At 30.9% G+C, this 21572-nt stretch overlaps 1 protein-coding gene across 2 annotated transcripts in view; it reads left to right on the forward strand.

Moving 5' to 3' along the window:
• Positions 1–21572, forward strand: part of LOC148284094 (CUGBP Elav-like family member 1) — a 120658-nt gene that overhangs the window by 20274 nt on the left and 78812 nt on the right. For both annotated transcript variants that reach the window (XM_088242681.1, XM_088242684.1), the window contains exon 2: positions 12304–12352. In XM_088242681.1, coding sequence (XP_088098807.1) covers positions 12304–12352 — 49 coding nt within the window. The remainder of the gene's footprint in view (positions 1–12303; positions 12353–21572) is intronic.

The raw sequence follows: 21572 nt of genomic DNA on the forward strand, positions 1-21572 counted from the left end.
AAACGTACAATATTATACCGTTTAAAAAAACTCTTAAAGAGTCCGGTATTAAATAAAGCATTTCAATTCGAATTTTAACGTTTTTTATTTATTTATTTAACTTTTTGTACATAATGTTATTTGAACATTGGCGGGCTTATTGCCAAATGGCTATTTCTTCCAACCAACCAATAAAATAACAGTTTTATTTTTATAATTCAAGTTACAGAACATATTCAATAGAAAAAGAAGATTAACAAGCTTAAGATACATAAAAATAGAAATAAACGTATTTGTTTATAAATTACCTTAAATCAAAACTATTACTCAATCGGAAAAAGGAAAAAATAGAAAAGAAGAAAAGAGGAGAGATTAAGAAAGAGAAAGGAGATGTTTCTTGAGACGTAATTTAAACAGAGATAATGTAGTAACATCGTTGATGGTGGATGGGAGATGATTCCACAGTCGAGCCGCATGGACACTATATGAGTTAGAAAAGAAAGAAGAATTGTGGGTGGGTATTAAGAGAGTGCCTTGAGAATTAGAACGAAGAGATAAACTAAAAACTGATACGCGTTGAAATTTTTCACTTTTTCGTTTAGTTTCATTTGCAAGATATCTCCTATTAATATATAATTATACCTCACGTGTGGTAATTGTAGTGCATTTCTTATGGAACTGAATAATATTTTACGTGAAGTTTAATCAAATATACGTACAGACCTTAAATATAAAAAAAGTCGATACCAGTCGAGTTCCCTTTGTAAAACATTAAAATACAATATAATAATACTTAAATCAATCATGAAATTAAGATACTGCTAATCGTTTTATGAATATAACGAAGAAAATATAATCATTTCTGTGCGTAATATGTTGTTTATTCAGTACCAATTTTCATTTTTGATAAAGAAATTTGGAAATCTAGACATTTGCAGGGTCTGTGATCTGTCATTGGCTTATGTGAATACTGTGTAACATATAACATCCATATACCTTCATCTCTTCAATCTGTTTACTTTTGCGAAGTTACAAAGCTGAAACCTTTATTGGTATGGGTGAGATTATTTTACGTACAAGGCGGCGCGTCACATGAAAATATTTTAAAATTTTTAAACTTTTTGGATTGGTTAAGTTGGTTTAAACCATGTTTCAGTTGATTTATATGTTGTTTACTATTTTACAGCTTACATTTTTTTCAATTACCATTTTAGTAGAAGACGAATTTTTCAAATATTCCGTTGTAAAATGACAAACATACAAACATCATCTCATTCCTACGTACCATAAATAGACGGCAATACTAAAAACTAAAAAGACAACTTTTGTTCAAAAGATGCATGCATAATTTGATTATGCCCGCGTAGAAGGATTTACTTTTTTTTTCAGTAATTCAACAAAAACTTTTATGCAAAGCACTATTAAGTCAATTTTATTGATTTTAATCATTTAAACAATGCTTATTTTACAAAATTCAATGATTTTTCAATGGTACTTTGTTGCTATGTATACTACGAGTATTATACGTTTAAGAAAAAAAAAATTTTTTTCATTTGCATGGTATATTTCTTCTGCATGAGCACAATTCAGTTATCTAAACATCAAGCGTGGTTACGCTAAGCCAAACTCGGTAATAACAAAAGACAGTAAAACAGGAAGGGTACATTTGGACGGTCTCGGTTGGCGGTTGGCAGTGCACATGGACAATATGGACATGTAACATTGCCCTACTGAGGCGACAGCGTGTCACACTATTTCTGTTATTTCGGTGTAAAAATACCGCGTGTTTGCTATTGTTCTTTACAAAGTGGGCTATTTTGGCAACACTCGCGATTAATGACGGCGCAGCGCGTTCGCCCGAGCGACTTAACTAGGTATTTGAGGGATGGCCTAAACGTCCAACGCATAATTACCCATTTACCTTCAGCTGGACGCCGCGTCGCTCACAGATATACATATTAATTGTCACAGAGTACAAATTAGCTCATTTTCGTAATAAAATCCTGGTACACGCTTTTTAATAGGCCATTTATTCCTCTTCTCCTTTTACGCTAAACAAATTTCAACTGAATTATAAAGAAAATTAAGGAGAATTCAGGCGAACGCGAGTAATTTAATTCCGCTAAATCGTATTTTGGATTTATTTAAACTTGTTTCTCTGATTCAGATATTTTTATTTATTTATTCCCCGTCAAAATATGTGAAGTTACTAAAAAAATTCGTTGCAACAAACCAAACTCGAAAATAAACCATTTGAAATAACTAATAAACGATTACCATATTTTTTTGCTTTATTTCTACAGTGCAGTACTACGCAGTTGTTTAGTTAGTTAGTTAAATCGATTCCCGCCAGTTGCAAGAAAAAACTTCAATTATGTTTTTTTCCCAATTGGCATTGCAACAGGGACTTAGCGGGTTATTCCTTTAAAAAATATATTCAAACCCCAGGTTTTATTTGTTTAAAGTAAAATACGACGTCATAGACTAAAACTGATTTTTAGAGAGTTGTAAATAACTCACTATTAGAAAATCGGCATTTATTTGTGTTAAAGTGTGGTTCGAACCTCGGACCTCTGATCCGTTAGTATGTTACACTTGCCACGGAACTACGACCCGGTACCTGTTTTAAACTAGACAATCATTACAGTCCTATAAATGCCTAGATTTTGTTGCAATATCTGTCACCATAATTTTTTTTTTGCTATAAACATTTGTCCAAAAAAAAATCTCTTATTAGGAAATAGGAGGACTTAAGTCATTTTAAGACGCTTCAAATCGACTAAGTCCTTCAAGAAAATTCCATTTCTTGTTTCCTATTGGCTCATCACTTCAACCGACCTCAGTCGACTTAAACCAACTTTACAATCACTTAATTCTCGACATCCAAGATTGGTAGATTGGTAGATTTGTATACCAACCACCGGAGATCGTATTTCGCTGTTCCAATATTATGCCTCGCCCTCCTCTTCCGACAGAAACGAGTGATTGCTGATGGGTTTTTGAAACCCGATGATTTTCCGTTTTCTTGTGTGCCGCGTAAATAAGTCACGGAGATACCGCAGCGTGTGTCTGAAAGCGCTTTGAAGTAGCAGACGCTCTTTTGCTCGGGACGTGCAATAATGGCCGACTCTCCGCTTTTATAAGTCAAAGGAGCTAGCATTTGCCAGCGCACAGCGTAGGCGAGAGGCGGGAAATCTTCTCGATCTTTTGCTGTAATAACACATCTCCGAAGATTACGAAAATAATAAAATACAGTAAACTTATATTTTATTATTACTTAAATAAAATGTTTGATAAAATAACTACCAAACCAAGAATCACTGGGTACACAAAAGTTTTGTTTTCAAAATAACGCTTAGCATGTCAACTTTTTGAGGTGTATATTTATAAATATCCTGGTACATGATCCACAAAACTTAAGAATACAGAAATAATGAAATGTACATACTTCAGTTTTTACCATTGTTTTTATTTAAATACAGCTCGATTTCCATTATTTTTTTATTATACCTCTTTTATTATCTCTTTTAAACTTCCTTCATGTTTTGCGCGAGAAACTTAGTTTGCTGACTTTTTTTCATTTTGGAAGTACCTAGTTTTCTAAATTTCTTATGTATGAAATACGTATATCTTTTTTTTACTTCATTCATGTTTTGAACGCAAAAACTTTATCTGTAGTATTATTTTGTTTTTAAATTACTTACCTACCTTTTGTCAAATAAGTACCCGGAAATTCTCATTTTAAATTTTCCCTCTGAGAATATTTAAAAAAAAAAATTTTCCCAGGTTGGCACAACTGTCAGCCACTATTCTGTGAATTTTTATTGCTATGTGTCATTTAGTTTGGTTACGGCGTCATTAGGAACAAGTCAACCTTTTGTGTGCGTTGCGATTTTTACTATGGATAAAAATATCGAACAAAGAGTTTGTGTGAAATTTTGTGTTTCAAACGAAATTTCTTGTGCCAAAACGTTGGAAATGTTGAAAAAAACATTTGGTGATTCAACCATGTCGAAAACTCAAGTTTACAATTGGTATAAATCGTTCAAAGAGGGGCGAGAAGAAGTGAACGATTTGCCACGTTCAGGACGGCCTTCGACCTCTTCAACTGAAGAAAACGTCGACAAAATAAAGGAAATGGTGCTCAAAAATCGTCATTATAGTTTGCGAGGGATAGCCCAAGAAATGAACATGTCTCATGAGACCACTCGTCATATTTTGGTTGATGTTTTGGGTATGCGGAAAGTCGCAGCGCGATTGGTGCCAAAAGATCTGAATTTTCTTCAAAAAGTGAATCGCAGTAAGGTGGCTGAAGACATGCTTAAACGCGTAAATTCCGATCCAACGTTCATCAAACGCATCATAACTGGTGACGAGACATGGGTTTTCGAGTACGACATGCAAACAAGTCAACAATCATCAGAATGGCGCACCAAAAATGAGCCGAAACCGAAAAAACCGCGCCGAAGCAAATCGAAAATCAAGGTGATGCTGACCGTTTTCTTCGATATTCGTGGTGTTGTTTATTCGGAATTTTTACCGGAGGGCCAAACCGTCAATAAAGAATATTATCTTGGCGTTATGAGGCGTTTGAGAGAGAATGTTCGTCGCAAAAGACCAGATTTGTGGCGGAACAACAGTTGGATTTTGCACCACGATAATGCACCAGCGCACAAAGCGATCATTGTGAACGAGTTTTTGAACAAAAATTCAACAAATATCATCGAACAACCACCGTACTCTCCAGATATGGCCCCGTGTGACTTTTTCCTGTTTCCAAAACTCAAATTACCACTTCGTGGAACCCGTTTTGAGAGCATTGAAGACATCAAAACTAATTCGCAACGAGAACTGAAGGCCATCCCGGAATATAGCTTTAAAAAGTGTTTCGATGATTGGATTGTTCGTTGGAAGAAGTGTATTGCCTCAGAAGGGGCCTATTTTGAAGGGGATATAATAAATTTAGATGATTGAAAAGTTGTTTGTGTTTTATTTCAAATTTCCGGGTACTTATTTGACAGTGTAGTACCTCGTTTTCTGAATTCGTCGTATGCTAAACAAATCGTTTTTTACCAATTCATCGTCATTTAAAAAACATCGTTTTTAGTTCTCTCTTTTTTCGTAATACCTCGTTTTCAAAATGAGCAAACGCTATTGGAGATGAATCGTGTTGTTTAGTGTGCTTGAGAATCCGCGGCGGGCGGCCGCTGATGGATGCGCAAGCCGTCGCCGGACGGAAATAGCCTCCGCGGACAATGGATCCCGGCAATGCAATGGCGCGCGTCCATCAATCGATCGACATGTGTCTAAAACAATGCCCGCGAACAAAAATCGCACTTGATTTGTGCGAGAGTACAAGCGAAAATGTATTTCGCAACCCTATGGAAAACAAATGGGAAAAAAGCGCATGGTTGCATGTGCATATGATGAAAATGGATTATCTCTTACCTACCTGTTTTTTCTAACCGCGGCTTTGCATACGATCAGGAAACTCACAAATAAGTCAAGAATTTTCAAGGTTTTAAGTTATGCGGATGTACCGTTTTTATTTCACTGTAAATAAAATAAATTACTCCAAAACCTTTGAGATTATTTTATAGGTACCTAGAAATTTTGCTTAATTTTTTCCTATCGCTTTTAGAAAAGCTTAGCATTCAAAATCGTTCCATTCATGACCTGTGATCTTACTAATAAACTATTTTAACTTCATACACTGTATTAAGTTTTTAGTTAATTTGTTTAAATCAATATAAATATTCAAATACTCAAACTTGTTTGCAAATAATCTAATTGATAATTAAATGTAAAATAATATTCAATACCTAATTTAATACAATAAAAAAAGTATTTTATTTTTAACTTAAACGTCTGGGCAGATAGTACTTGTATATTGTAGGTAGCTTCTACACTAGTTCTCCACAAATCCATCATAAATATGCCAAAATATCGTGGATATTTGTGTGTTTTACTTATCTACATTAATTTAAACATGAATATACGTTCTCTCGAGTATACTTACACAAGTTATACTGTTGAGTACAAAGCTTTATGCTATTAATTAAATAAGCTGTCTTTCACTTGCCATGTATCCGTATGAACAATGCATAATTCACGAATTTAACTATTGCTTCAGCGTTATTGTATTGCATAGTTGGGGGCTGAGATAGCTACCTTCTCGCTTAAACCTCATTCCATTTTCCCCGCATGTCAGCCTTTTTAAAGTAATAACAACTAGAAAATGTTAATTTAACAATCCTTAAATAGTTTTCAATTAAATTTATAAATTGATTCGTAAAATCATTTATATTTAGGGTTAAATTGTTGTCCTTTAAAGCTTTATAAAGAAAAAGATTCTTATACATTTATGTTTTTTTTTTTTTTATTATTTAGGAAAAAATATTTATTTATTTACGTTTTATTAAGTTAGTTCATAACATCTTAAGAACAAATATAAACTTTTAATAGTATTACAATTATTTTTTGCAAAATTTCTCAAGGGGGTATGATATAGATTAAGCCGTTCATTGTTTTGTGATTCGTTTCTATAATTGGGTCTCATGGGCTATTATGGTGCAAAAAACAAATACAAATAAAAGAAAAATAATTCGTTAGTAAATTAATGGCCATATTTAAATTGAAATATTTTTAAATACGTATTATAAGTTTTTGATGCCTAATTTACTATTTTTCGTGTAATTCGCTGTATTCACTTCCGACGTACCTATGTACGAGTATGTTTTAAAAACGGTTTTTGCATAATATATACATGTTTCTATATGTATTTTATATCAGTGAAAATAAATAAATTATGAATCAAAACTTGCCATTAATTTTTTTATGTGATTTATTCCCAATCAGTCAAATATAAAATGTGTTTGGCTGTCAAATAACTATAATTCGGTGTTCAAAGTATAAAGACATAAACATCACAATGGTACCTAACTAAGGGTGTTATATTTGCAAATTCATTGTTTTTAAATTTATGCAGGTCACATTATTATTTAGTTGTTATCCACAAAAATCTCCACCAACAAGCCACAAGATTTTAGTTTCTGAAAATTATAGGCTAAATAAATTTTCAAATTTAAAAATGCATTATCAGGCTAAATAAAATTTCAAAATTAAAAATGCATTTTTTATTGATCTTGCTTAATTTATTTATAAAACGACTATATGCTCTGTGTAGTGGTAAATACGTTTTGGGTTGTATTCCTGAAAAGGTCGGTCTTTTTTTGTACAATCCATATTTTCTTTTTGTTCTCATTTTAGCCTATTCCATGGTTATAATACCTCCTTGTAAGTTGTCATATATAACGTAAAAAAACTATTTTTGTAGCCTTATATAGCAAAACATCAACAAGTGTAAAGGGTATTCTAAGATGACATGAAATCGATGAGAATTTAAGCCCATTTCTCACATTTTTTGTTTGATTTTTTTAACATATTTGTGTTTTTATTTTCATTTTACAATTTACTTGAATATCTCAATTTTGGACCCACTTTATTTTAGTGGTAAATTACCGAGTTAAAAGTAGGAGACAAGTTGCAGTCGGGCAGAACTCGAACCTCGGACTTCCTGATCAGGAGTACGCGACCTGTTTGTCTTTAAATACTCGTTGCTACAGAAAGAAATCTCAAGAGGAAATTTTATTTTAAGATCCTGTGCAACGTTATTTGTTGCTTTGGTTGCAGTTGCCCAAATTAATTTATTATTTTTGTTTTACACTATTGTTATTTTTAAAATACGGAATACCATTTTTCGCTTCTCTATGACCAGTCCGTTAGTTCAGTATTTGCATATATTAAAATAATAATACAAACGTAAATATATCAATGTTTTCATGAATATTTAGTAAGTAAATTTGTAAACGTTATTCGCTTCAGAGGCGTATTTTAAACATAACGTTTATTTAATCCGGGAAAAATCGAAAATTTATAATACTTTAAGTGTGTCCAAATGTTTGTATATAAAAACAAAATTTACCCCTCTACGGAGTTTATCAAGATTGATTTATATTGTAACCCACATGGAGACCCATTTTGAGAAGGGCATACGGAAATCTAAGCATTTACGGGTTTATGACATTTAATTGGCAGATTCAAGTGATCGATTTACACCTATGCTCATGTTTTAACGTTCACGTTTTTTCAATTTCATATGTTGATTTTTGCAAATCAGCTGCATCTTTGTATAATATAATATGAAATAACTGATGAAAGAATGATAGAAATGCTCAATTATTACATATCTGTACTTCAAAGAATAATCTACGCGAGTTAGATTGAACGAAATGTTTAGGAAACAAGATTTTGTGACTGTGATTTCCAAAACATCATACTTTTTTAATCAAGTGGGATAATTTCAATCTATAAAAACCTTTTACGGTAAAATAATCATTTTTTTCATAATAGTAGCTCGTATTAAAATAGCGTATCTGGTGCTTCTAATGTTTTTTGCAGCAAAACAAAGTGGACTTTTATTTCTACTTAAAAAGCATTTCGTCATTTATGACAAAAAAAGAATTTGTTGTTTTATTCTGTTTTTTTTATTTTATTTATTGGGGATATCAACAGTAAAACATTTAAAAAATATATAACAAATAAAATATACAGAGAATAAAACCAATGACAGATATCCACAGAAATACATTAAATACACGTACAATACATACTAGTGTGTTTGTGTGAGTGTAAGTGTGTGAGAGGGTGGGTGAGTGGGAGGTATATTGGAATGAGGGTGAAAATGTGTGTAAATATTATTGCACAAGTGTCGAAAACATAAATATATATAAAATATTAATAAAGAGAATATAAAATAAAATAAGATAAAATAGGACTTTATTATTGAAACTAAGTTTAAGACAAAAAAAGTATGTTTTAAGACGCGCATTTTAAATTTTATTTTTTAAAAATCAAATGGATCAATAAGGGGAAAGTTCAAATTATATTCACGAGTAAAACGTATAAGTGGAGAGTTCTGGGCATAGTTCGTACGAACTGCTGGCACATGAAATAGAGAGCTCGACGTGTGACGGGTGCGGTAGCCAGGGACATTTAATGATAACTCCGACATAAGAGCCGGACTATCAAGGTCTAGCCATGTCTAATAGTAGACGGCGATCTTCTAAAGTAACCAAGTGGTGCCTTTTGCGGGAAGACATATAACGAGACGTCTTTCGTGGTGGGAAACGCGCCAACCATTTGACCACGAGGTGGACAAAGGAAAAAAAAACTAATTGATAATAATAATAAAAATGGTTTATTAACAAAAATGACAATTTCTTTATCTGCCACATACATACTTTGGTAATGTATTTTTCTGGGTTATGTCTAGTCTGCCTAACTAGGGACAACCTGTTTTAAGGCAGACAGTTTTATGCAAAATTAAACAATAACATGACTACTTACTAGGTAATTTATTATAAAGGTATACAATATACGAGTATATACCATTTACTATTTTAGAATATTTTTTGTAAGTTTTCCGATTTTTCACTACCTTAACCATTTTATTACAAATTAATTTAATTGAATTTGGGTCATGGTTTTGTAACGTTCGGGTAACATATTGAATATTTTGGGGCCCAGAAACCTAAATTTTCTTTGCCCGAATTCAGAGTTTGTGGTAGGCTTCATGAACTATCCTTTTTTATGCTTATAGAAATTTTAACTCCCTAGAGAGTTGAATAACATTTGGACATATTATAATTATTTTCTATAGTAAACAAAATGTAACAACGCATCCATTCCTGTCTAAAGTTTTAAGTATTGTGCATAATAACTACCTAATTTTACACGCCACATAACGCGATTCTAAAATGATAACTCGACCACGAGACCATCTCTTGACAAAAGAATGTCATTACAAAAGACCGTAAGCGGATGGCTAAATGCTTAAGAGGATATGCGGTGAAAGAGAATTGAGATGAATAGGTATTTGAACATTTTTCTGTCACTCTCTCACATGCCCAAGTAAAATCGACTTTTCATTATCCCGTTTTCCGTACCCCAAATCTCAGTTAAGTTGAGTGCTGGAAATCGGCCTTTGTTATAGTAAATATTATTTAGGTTTCCTTTTATTTAAACGGATGTGTGTATCTTTTAATAAATACATTTACATTTTTTTTTATAAAAGAAACATTTGCGTTCTTATGCTTTACCCAAATATTTAATTTTGAGGGCCGTTTTCAACTAGTTGTAAATAATTCACTATTAGAAAATGGAATCAAGTTGGGGTCGAGTGGGATTTGAACCACGGACCATTGGTTTATGAGTCCGAGACACTAGCCACAGTACCACAACCCGATTATATTTTTTTAAATATGTTTTTTAATATGTTTTTTTAGGACAAATGTTTGACCAATCTCTTCTTTTGACCAGTCTTTTTTTTGATTAGCTAGAAGTCACTACAAACTACAAACTTTAAAATATCTTTATTTCACTTAAATTTTAATTTTTAAACAACTTTCTTTTATGTTTTTCTTTTTCCTTCTCTTTTTTATACTTTCATAATTAACCTTACATATCATTGCTTTATAATATGGAAACTTCACTGGTCATTAGAATTAAGTCTAATTGTGTAAAATATTAAACTTTGTAACTGTGCTGTATGTTTCCTAAATAAAAGGAAATATTTTTTTTTTTTTTAAATATTGTTTTGAGGACTAAGTAATAAATAAAAAAATAATACATGTTTTGTTTGCAAAACAGTTAAAAATGGTAAAATTATGTCAAATTAGGTGTCATACAACGAGGACCTTTAGCCCTACGGGAAATTGGATAAAAAAAAAAATTTGCCTGAAGTAAAATTTAGACCATTAAAATGTAAAGCAAGGTTTCTTGAAAAAGTACGAAAGAAATTATAAAAATTATTTTAATAAAAACGCACTATTTTAAACGACGTCACTGGTTCATATATACCAACCAATGATATGAGAGCTGTGAAGGATATCCGGTTTGCTTATCATAAACAAATTAATCTGAAGAACTGACAGAGAAAAACTTCTGACGTCGCACGTGGATTTATTTCAGAAATAAAAAAAATCATAGCGCTTATAATACGATACATTAAAATTAAAATAATAAAAAACACTTAAGTTCTTTATTATTTAAAATAAAATTTAACCAAACATACTAGGTTTCTACTGTCTAATCCTCACTAGGTTTTGTAAATACCTGTTCTGCGGTAGGCAGCATTATTTTTTTTTTTACATAATACAGCAAATTTAGTCTTAGTAATATGGAGAGATGATTTAAATTTTTTAAATCTTATATAAGATGAAATAATATTGAAAAATTTGAAAATCTTAAAAAAATAATGGAACCAATTAAAATCAAAGTATCGAAGTGTATGGAATTGAAAAAATATATGGAAAAAAGTCCAGCAAGGCAAAACCTGATAGAAAAACAGTAGAATCCAGTGAAATATAATAATAAGGGGAATTTGACAAAATAACTTTTTTTTTAAATACGACACACTGACAAAATAAACGATTTGTTTATTTCTTTTAAAAAAGATTATGAGAATAAAATTTTCTTTGTCGATATTTTTTAACCTTACCAAAGAGCGCTTTTTTAGATGGTCTTAGTTACCATAATCGACAATTTATCACAGATACAAAACGATAGAGACACGCTAACGGTCAACATTTATATTGTGTAAATCATTGCTACGGTGCCATAATCCAGTGAAAAAATACGGGAATATGTTTATATGAAGAAAAGTCAGACAGCATTTTCTCGTAACAGTATTTTGTAAATCTAGTGGAGATGAGTCTTCCGTAATTTACTATTTGGCGCGCTTGCCCATCATGCTCGAGGTCCTGGGTTCGATTCCTGGAAGGGTGGAAGTGAAATGTTTTGTTTTAATGGTTGTTGTACATCGCAATATTTCATTTTTCCTGGACGCACGTGCATCGTAACTCTGACCATCTTACCATCCATGGAGCAAATATGATCCAGGGCCTCAATTATTTTTATTTTTTTTAATAGAAAATAAACATTTTCAAAATTTCTTTTAATTATGTGTGCTTACTAATATTTTTGTATCGCAATTGTTCTGCATGTATTCAGCGTTCATATAAGTTAATATGTATAAATAAAAAAATAGCCGTTAATGCCAATAATGTCAGAAAATTCTGACACTGTTATTTCTGTGTCAATTTTTTTAATCATAATATTCTGACAGATAAATGGTCATAAATGAGAAACATTTGAGTTATTTACTTAAATACACACATAATATTTGGAATGAAGGTTTATTTATTTCCATTTGATATATATTGCTATCCTTGAATTGGTTTTTATTTTATTTTATTTTTTCAGATGCATCACCCAATACAAATGAAACCCGCTGATAGCGAAAACAGAAATGGTGAGTCTATTTTTATTTTTAATTGAATCCCACGATCATATTTCAGAAACTGCATGATTCTCAAAAACATTTCTCCGTAATAACAATGCATAAAATGCATTTCAATATATTTCCTACACGGCAGCATTTTAATAATTTATATTTGTCTTATCAGCTTTACCTTCGTTACGCGAATTCGTGGAGTTGAATCACAAAAATTGATGTAGGTATGTTATGTAGTTTTACCTTGAAAAGAATATGTTTATTTATTTATTAAAAGAAAATAACAGCCATTGTGACAAAAAAATACAATATTTACGAATAAATCAAAATTATCGGCCAATTACAGTTTTTTAAATATAAGAAAATACAATGCAAACAAAAAGATAAGAAAAAAAGCGTTCCCGTTAAAAGCCACTTCGTATTATTCCACTTATAAAAAAATAAAATGTAACAATAATAATAAAATAAAAACATGAAAAGAACTTTTTTTTGTTGATTAAGTTTTTTTTAATCCTTTTGTCAGTGGATGCATACGGAGTTACCCCAGATCAGCCTTCCTTCCTTTCTTCTTTCAAAGAAAATAAATATAATATAATCTCATATAATATGAAAGTATACAAAAAAATAAAGCATGTAAAACCTTTTTAAATAGGTATAGTAAGATTGAATTATAATTGTTATTTGCAATTAAGGTACTAGCATTGTATTTATAGTTGTTTAGTGAGGGTATATTTATATCGATTTCAGAAAAAAAGTTGTTATAATAATTTAGGATTCTGGAAAAAGATGCAATCTTATTGTTATTTGTGCTTGAAATACCACATTAAAACAATTGTTGCAGCCGAGTTGTCCGTTGAAGGATACGAGTTTTAATTTTCTCAATCAGTTGTGGGCAATCTAAGTTGTTATTAACTATTTTGTAATTGAAGTCGGTATCAGTAATGGTTTTTTTAGATTGCAGGGTATCGATTTTGTGATGTACTGCAGATTCTTCATGGTTATTAAAAGGTAAATTTTGACGATAGTTTAGGTGCTTTTCACAAAACGTATCTACATATTATAAAACCTCTTACGTACGTACAAATTATGTAGGCATAAATATTATTGTATAATGTATAATTTTGATATTTCTCTCACATGTATTTTGTATTTTTGTCGTATTTTTTATAAAAATGTATTTTTTTCATTGATGACTGGCTGGATTTCCTCCGTAGGAAGTATTTGGATATAAATTTATTGCAACAGAGGGGGAACATTTTTAAGAAAGGAATATGGAAGTCTAGGCATTTACAGGGCTTATATCCTGTCATTGGCTGGTTTCATTTTAAACATTTAGTAACATTCTACCTTTGTTTAAACATCCACATTTCCTCAACTCTTCCATCTGTTGGCTTTTGTGAAGTAAAAGTTTCAGCTGGGTTTTTTTAGAGTTTAGGAAATGTGGATTTTAAAACATAGGCAGAATTCTGAATGTTACACAGTGTGTAAAATGGCCACTTAAACCAGCCAATGACAGGTCATAATCCCTGTAAATGCCTAGACTTATATCGAACGCGTACTGTATTTTTATCTCTACACCACAGTGTGTAAATAAATATTTTACAACATTATTTAATTTATTACTTTTTCACAATAAACAATATTCTGAGGTGGCTAGATTTTCTCTGCTTTTTGTGCGAATATTTAGGTATTTTTTCAACGGTTTGAGCACTTTTAAGTATCATCAATTGCTTTACATATTGACTATCCTTCATTTATTTAATTCCTTGTCGTTTTTTTATAGAATATTAGATTTTATGGAATTATTTTCCTCAGTCTCTTGTAAAGTTGCGAGACTGGGTTGGGTCGTTTGCATTGTTGGCGACAAAATGCGTCGTTATTGGGTGCCTTCACTCTAAACTTGTAAACTTTAAAAGCGTTTGTTAAATGGGGAAACTACAAACGTTAACGTCCGTCGGGCTTTCAACGCGAACCAGTTTCCTAAACTACAAGTATGCGGAAACTCGTCATTGTTGCCAAAAATTATATTAGTCGATTAGTGACTTGGTATTGTTTCGGCTTAACTCGAGCACCTGTGCCGCTTTCCGCCATAGATAGTAAAACTGACAAGTTTCTATTTTCCATGTATTCATAGAATTCTTTTAAGCCTTTGATGTACCTAAAATACGCCAAATGTTTTTTAAAGTTATTGTACTAGCTAGATTTAAATGCTTATCCTCTGTTCAATGTAACAAGAAAAAGAAATTAATGTCATTAAAAACACTCAAAATTTACCCTTATACTTTTATTCCAACAATGTTGATTATCAGTCTCATAGGTTCATACAATTAGGTATTTTTTAAGTAAGTTCAGAATAAACAATGTTCTGTTTTTTTTTTGTTAACTCTCTAACCTAGCTCATTTTCACAAAACTCAATCGGTAAAAACTAATAAATAATAAAATATAAACAACTGTTTTCTTTACAGAAAATTACTAGGAATATCTCGTACATTACACCCAAAAAATAATAAGATTAAAGGGTTTAAATAAAAAAAACCCTATGAAGATATTTTTGTCATTTTTACTATTTGTTTTTAAATAATAACTGGTGCCTTTTTCTTTCAACATCTAATATTCAGTACATTATTATTTTCATAAACAGCCAAGAACTCGTATAATGCATTTTTTACTGTATTTAGAAAACTGAGTTCACCTTGAAAATCGATATGTAATGAATACGATCACATTAACAAAATATTTTGCAGTTTTAATTTATAACTTACGACTTCCTTCCTAAAATGACGTAGGTAACAAGTATTCATGTTTAAATAAGTCATTTTAAACAGTGAATTTCCTTTTAATTTAATTCCTCTTTTTTGAGACAGGTATTCATTACTTAAAATAACCTCAAATAAAAAATAAGTGGGGAACGCAAATATATATTTTTTTATAATTATCCAAATGTATATAAATATATTTATATATATTTTCTTATTTATATGTATCTTTTTAGCTTTATATATATCTTTTTAGCATTATATATATATATATATAATGCTAAAAATATTGTGTTTCGATAATATTTAATAAAGTTTCGGGTTGTGTTCCCGTGGTAGAGTTGCAGACCCACGATTAAGTGGTCTGAGGTTCGAACCTCGCTCCTCCCGACTATTTGAAATAAATGTACGCAAAGTAAAGTAAGTAAACATCTCAAAAAAACGTCATTAGCGTGTGAGTAAAATTTGTGGGTGTTAAGGGTATTAAAATATAGTTAAATGGATTTAAATAAATGGAGCATGAACAACATTATCTGAATCACCAACAGGATGAATCTGAATAAATAAACTACTTCGTGATAGTGAGACTTTCGTAACAATATGGCCGAAGTGTCGATGTAGAAATAATATAGAAAGGTTATTATTTAATTGTAACTTTATCACGAACGACAATTCTTATTACCGACCTATCTTCCTTTAAAGTTATTACCATCAATTTCCTGAGCACCAAGATATTTTCTAGTTTCTAGTGCCATTATGGGTATCATTATGAACATCGCTGATGCAAGATCTTATCTGATAAGACTTTGATTCCACGTCACTCGGTGAGCCTTTAATGAAACCGCACCAAAATAAAACTCAATCCACAGTAGCCATCTGAATCAAATTCCGTACCACTAGTTGCACCCTTTTGAATCACATCTTTGTTCTGCTTGAAAGGTTTAGTGACGATATAATGCACCGGAACCAATCAAAGGTGATGTGCAACAGGGCTGCATCAAATATCGAATGGCTTAATTTTTTCTTTTTTTTTCTTTTTTTGTTTCCGAATTTAATGAGTTACCTTTTTTTACTTTTGAGTTTTTAAAAAAATTCAAAACATATTTAACTCCATCTAATATTTGTGATAGGTTTTAGCTGTAATATTTAACAATAAATGTTTGTATCAATTACAGAATTTATCAAAAAAACTAATAATTTCTTATACCAAAATTATTATGATATTTTTATCAATTTTTTCCCGTTTTCTTATACCTATTTAATGGAATTAAAATTTAGTTTTGCACTCATTCTTTCATCTATTAATATTTTTTTACCTGTTTTTGTTAATCAACTATTCTAGAGATTTCCTAAATTAAACAAATTGTAAAATAAACTTTTATTTGCAGATTAACATTTTAATCATATTATTTTTTAATTACTTATGTATTAACATTTCAAAATATTTTTTGTCTTAGGCATTTGAGTAGATGATGAAATCGTGAAGGCAAAACACTAACACATGATTTGCCATATAAATTCATCTCGAATTAATTTTTCTGGAATTGGAATATTTGCGTAAAATCGTATGTTTCTTTCATCGGTTACGGCCATGTAACCGAAAAAACTACAAATTACAATTTTTGTTTGAAAAAACATACGTACATCGCTAAATCCTTTAGCACGAGTTTAGGTAAACCAGCTCATTTTCAGGGTAAATAATAATTTATTGAAATCTAGTATTTGTCCCAAACATTTGGACATACTCAAATATAATTTAGTAATGTATCCAAAATAAAACAAGTTTATTGGATTATAATTCTACTTTATTTTATATATATAAAATAAACAAAGGGTATATTGTGACGCGTTTCGTCTTGTTAGGACATTTTCAAACAAACTCATGTTTGTTAAATATAAAAAATAAAGTAGAAATATAATCCAATAAACTTGTTTTATTTTGGATACATTACCAAATTAAATATGGAATTCTACCAATTGTCTGCATACACAATAAATACTCAAATATTGTACCAGTAATATAACATTTTTGAATTTCATTTATTCACATGTAAATGCCAACCCTACTCGGCCGATAAGCGCAAACTTTGCGACACGTTTATATTACCAGTATTACCACACACGTTGGGTTCAAACTATGACCCGAAGCAAGTAATGTCGTATAAACTTATTTTTTCTTATCCAATATTGAACTTTAGTCATATAAGTTATAAGAGTTTATTTGCTTTGGCGAAGATGCAGTCGCGGGGAGTGGGGGTGGTGTATTAGTATTTGAACAAAGTAGTTTCTATGCTGTAAAACTGTGTGAGTAAGTTAACCTAGGTACAGAGTGCATGTATTATGTATACAGTGTGTAATAACGGGGAATGAGGGGTAATGGTGCTGGTGGGATGGTGAGTACGCCCGTCAATCAATTACCAATATTGAATCACCTGCTCCACAAGAGTATAGTTTATGATGTGTTTTTGTTCTTTTACTGTGCGTTTGAAAATATAAATAAATAGCGGACCAGACATACGTTGTCTTGCCCGATCATTAACTTGCCTTGCTATTACTGGTGTGTGACATTGAGTGTTACATTTCAATCTTTTCCGTTTCACTTACCGGTTCCAATTGTGTATCTAAACCATCCAGGGACCCACTCAAACACGCACACATTTTTTTTTCAAAATCGGTCCAGCCGTTTAGGAGTTCAGTGACATACACACATACAGAACATTTATGCATATAAATATATAGGTATACAAGAATTACATTCTTATTCAAGATTGATATTCCCATTCATATTCCGCCACTACGCCTAGGCGTAATTTTATACCAGGTTTATAAGTAAGGCCCAATCTTAAATAATTACTCGGCCTTGATTCCCGCGTGTATTTGCATTTATCAATTTATTGAATTTATACTAAAGTTTTCTTACCGTTTATACAGGTGCGCTGTTATAAAATAAATTATTATTTAATGTAATCAGTAATATATATTTTTAAATTATCAATTTACCTCGAATTTAAAAAAAAACGTTTTAAGACTAAATGTGATTATTTAAGGATAAAATTTATATTGAATTACGATCAATCTGCGGGAACCAATCAGCCTTCTTTTATTTACCGATAAAAATATATGAAATGAATTAAGAATAATTAATTGTATTTTCAAAATCGATGTGGACATTGTGGAGAAATTTTATGTATAAATTTCAAAAATATTTTTATTTTAAATATGTCACTAGAAAAATGCGACGTTTGGGCTAGATAATTGTGACGTCAATATTTGTGATAACGTTCTAAACAAATTTGAATGGTCAGAAACAAATAAATATGAATCGTGACGTATTAGGGGCGTGGCCAATGGAATGATGTTTTTTGCGGGAATTCAAAATTACAAATTAAAAAATATTTTTAATGCTACTAATAAATAAAAAAAATTGTTACTGTACCATATACCTTTATTACATTAAAAATGTAAAAAAAGAAAACTTTGTATTTCCCTATTTTGAGAAAAAAACTAATAAAGCACTCTAACAATATCGCATACAACATTCTAAAACGCGACAAGGATAATCGAGACTAATAAACCTGGGACTATACCATAAACAACCAGACTTAACTAAAAAAATGACTCAGACAACCTTTTTAAAATATGTCAAAAATATTATTAATAACAGAGTATTAATTTTATTTTATTTGGGAACAATAACAAATAACTAAATGTGGATAACATATAAAATATTTTAGAATATTAAACTCGGCACTCTTTATAATTGTTTACAGCATGCAATTTGCTATAAATTATTAACTAATAAAAGTTATAATAACGTATAAAAGCTAAAGAAACTTCTTTTAAGACAATGAAATCAAAATCAATAACAAAAACACTTTGAATGAAGAGAATTAAAGTAACAGAACCCTTAATAAAAAAATAGGAAAATGAACAAAAAATACATTGAAGAAAACGTAGAAAAAAATACATTATTGTTACTTGTAAAAATTGCTTAGTATTAGATAATAAGTTTTTTTTTACATTGACTTAAGGAATTCTTGTATTCGAGGAAAAGCTCTCAACTTTGAAGATATCTGAATTACGCAGTCGTATATTAGTGTTTAAGTTAATATTGTTAATGAGTGACGTATATGTGGAGTATGAATATTAAAAAAAAATATTCAGTCAAAGGAATGTTTATGAAATTCTTCAGTTTTAAAATTAATTTAAAATAAAAAAAGAAAAGTGTCTGACATTGCGTCATAATTAGTAGGCTAAAATTCTCCCACTTTCCCCTACCGGTACTAAATAGATACGCATATTACAGCGTATACATACATATTGTACGTCCCTATATATACGGTATACCTATATAGTCGCGTGTTTATGTTCGTCATCAATGCCACTACGCTAGTTATTGCCAGCACAATAATCGGCAACGTTTTTTGTACCAAGTTGAACGTTCGTATTCCTTATGCGAAAAATAATATTAAATTCTTTTTATCGTTCTCTTGAAACACGGTGCATATAAAAATTAGTACCTTCCCCTCGCAATAAAGCAAAACTTCAATTTTATTGAAAAAACTTACGTTATTATTCATTCGTCCATACTTCAATAATTTATGCCTTTAAACTTTTGCGCACTTACGGTTCAGTACCACTTAGACGCAATATAAAAATGGGCCAACCTTTATGCAAAAAAATAAATTAATGACAAAATTTATTGATGTAAAGGAAGCAGAGCATATGCTTTAGAACAAATTAGAATAGCATTTTATGCTCTCTGCTTGTTCCTATGAAAAAACAGAATTAATTTTTAATATTTTATGTGAATTTCATCATCATCACCATTTTCCATCCGCAGCAGCGATGTTTAGGGCATTGCAATGGCATTTCTATTGTAACGCATCTAGATTACTTCTATTACATGGAAGATAAGGTGATCAGTCTTATCAGAAGTAGACCTACCGTTAAAATCACTATTTCATATCCGTCCTTTCAGTAATCGAACCCAAGACCTCAAAAATGGCAGGTGAACGCGCCAACACTACACAATGAGGTGGACTTACCCCCACTCAATTTTTTAAAGTAGCCATCGAGTCAACAACGCGCGTCCAGGGCCTTGATTATGATAGGAAGATAAAGACGTCGTACCTTCACCTTGACGATATAGTTGAAGATAAATTCCCTATTATAAAGACATTATAAAGATATACTACCGACCCCCCCCCCCCTTAAAGTATTTGGGTAGGTACATCGATATGAATCAAGGAGAAGCGAACGTCACGGTACACATATCTACGCTCTAAAATGACATAGCTTCAGTATGACGTCATAGTTGAAGATAAAAGTCTCCCGACTACAAAGGTATAGTTCCGATACCTCCACCATCAAGTTTTTATGTAAGTACATCGTTTTGTACCGCCGGGTCTAGAACCCCTCGATACGTTTATCTACGCATTGAAAGAGGCAGGTCCCTCTCGAAACCGGTAAATATAAAATTTATTTGAACACTCACATTTTAATCGCTTTAAATTAATGTAAAAATAATATCAGACATTTTTTTCTGTTATCTTAAATACTAAAAACAATGTTGGTTTTTCTTGACATTTAAGAATATTTATACAAGCGACTATTGTTTTGATTTTTTTTAAATATGTGCCCCCACCGGAAATGAAACATAAGAAAGTACCTACATAAATATAAAACACCTTTAGTAACTGCATCCTGAAAAGGTCTTGCCTACATTGGTAGATATGTATATGGGATTATGTACATATTAGTACACCCTAAATAAATATGTTGTTGATAAAAAGGTCTCTGAACTTTATCTTCAAAAGTCGACTTAAAAGTAGAATTTTAATATTTTTTCTAATAAAATAAAATAATGATAAATTGTAAGTATAATGCATATACCTATAAAATAATTTATGAAATAGGTCTTTGACAGACAACAAAGCGTTTCAAATTTTTGGTTTGTTTTTAGATCAACAACAAACGTGTAACGAACGGTTTCGGTTTGCACATGCAATTCTCAACCTGAGTACTTACAGCTCGTTGTATTGTTGTAATATGTAACTAACTTCGTGGTTGATAATCATAGAATTGTTTTTGTCCGTATGGGCGACTTCAGTGGCGGTGTCATAACTCTTATATTCCTTAAAATATAGCTTGATAATGACAGCTGCTAAACTAATGTCACTAGTGATGGGAAATTACTGATCACTGATCATGTACCGACCAAATTGATTTTATTAGATCTTTCGTTCAAACATGAAACTCTGTTTCCAAAAATTGATATAAAAACGCAAAAACAAGCCTATTATAGTGTGTTTTAGACCATTATTTACAAAAAAATAAGACATAAAATATTTTTTCTCATGAACAACAACAAATGAATTATTTTTTATTCGATCAACTTACATTGATCGATTTGTCCCATCTCTAACTTTTTTGCAAAATATCGTAACCTTGTAAGAACGTCGTTAATAATTAGGTTTAT

The sequence above is a fragment of the Micrasema longulum genome, unplaced genomic scaffold (genome assembly GCF_059751315.1).
Source record: "Micrasema longulum isolate JH-2025_06_02 unplaced genomic scaffold, ASM5975131v1 h1tg000155l, whole genome shotgun sequence".
Lineage (NCBI taxonomy): Eukaryota > Metazoa > Arthropoda > Insecta > Trichoptera > Brachycentridae > Micrasema > Micrasema longulum.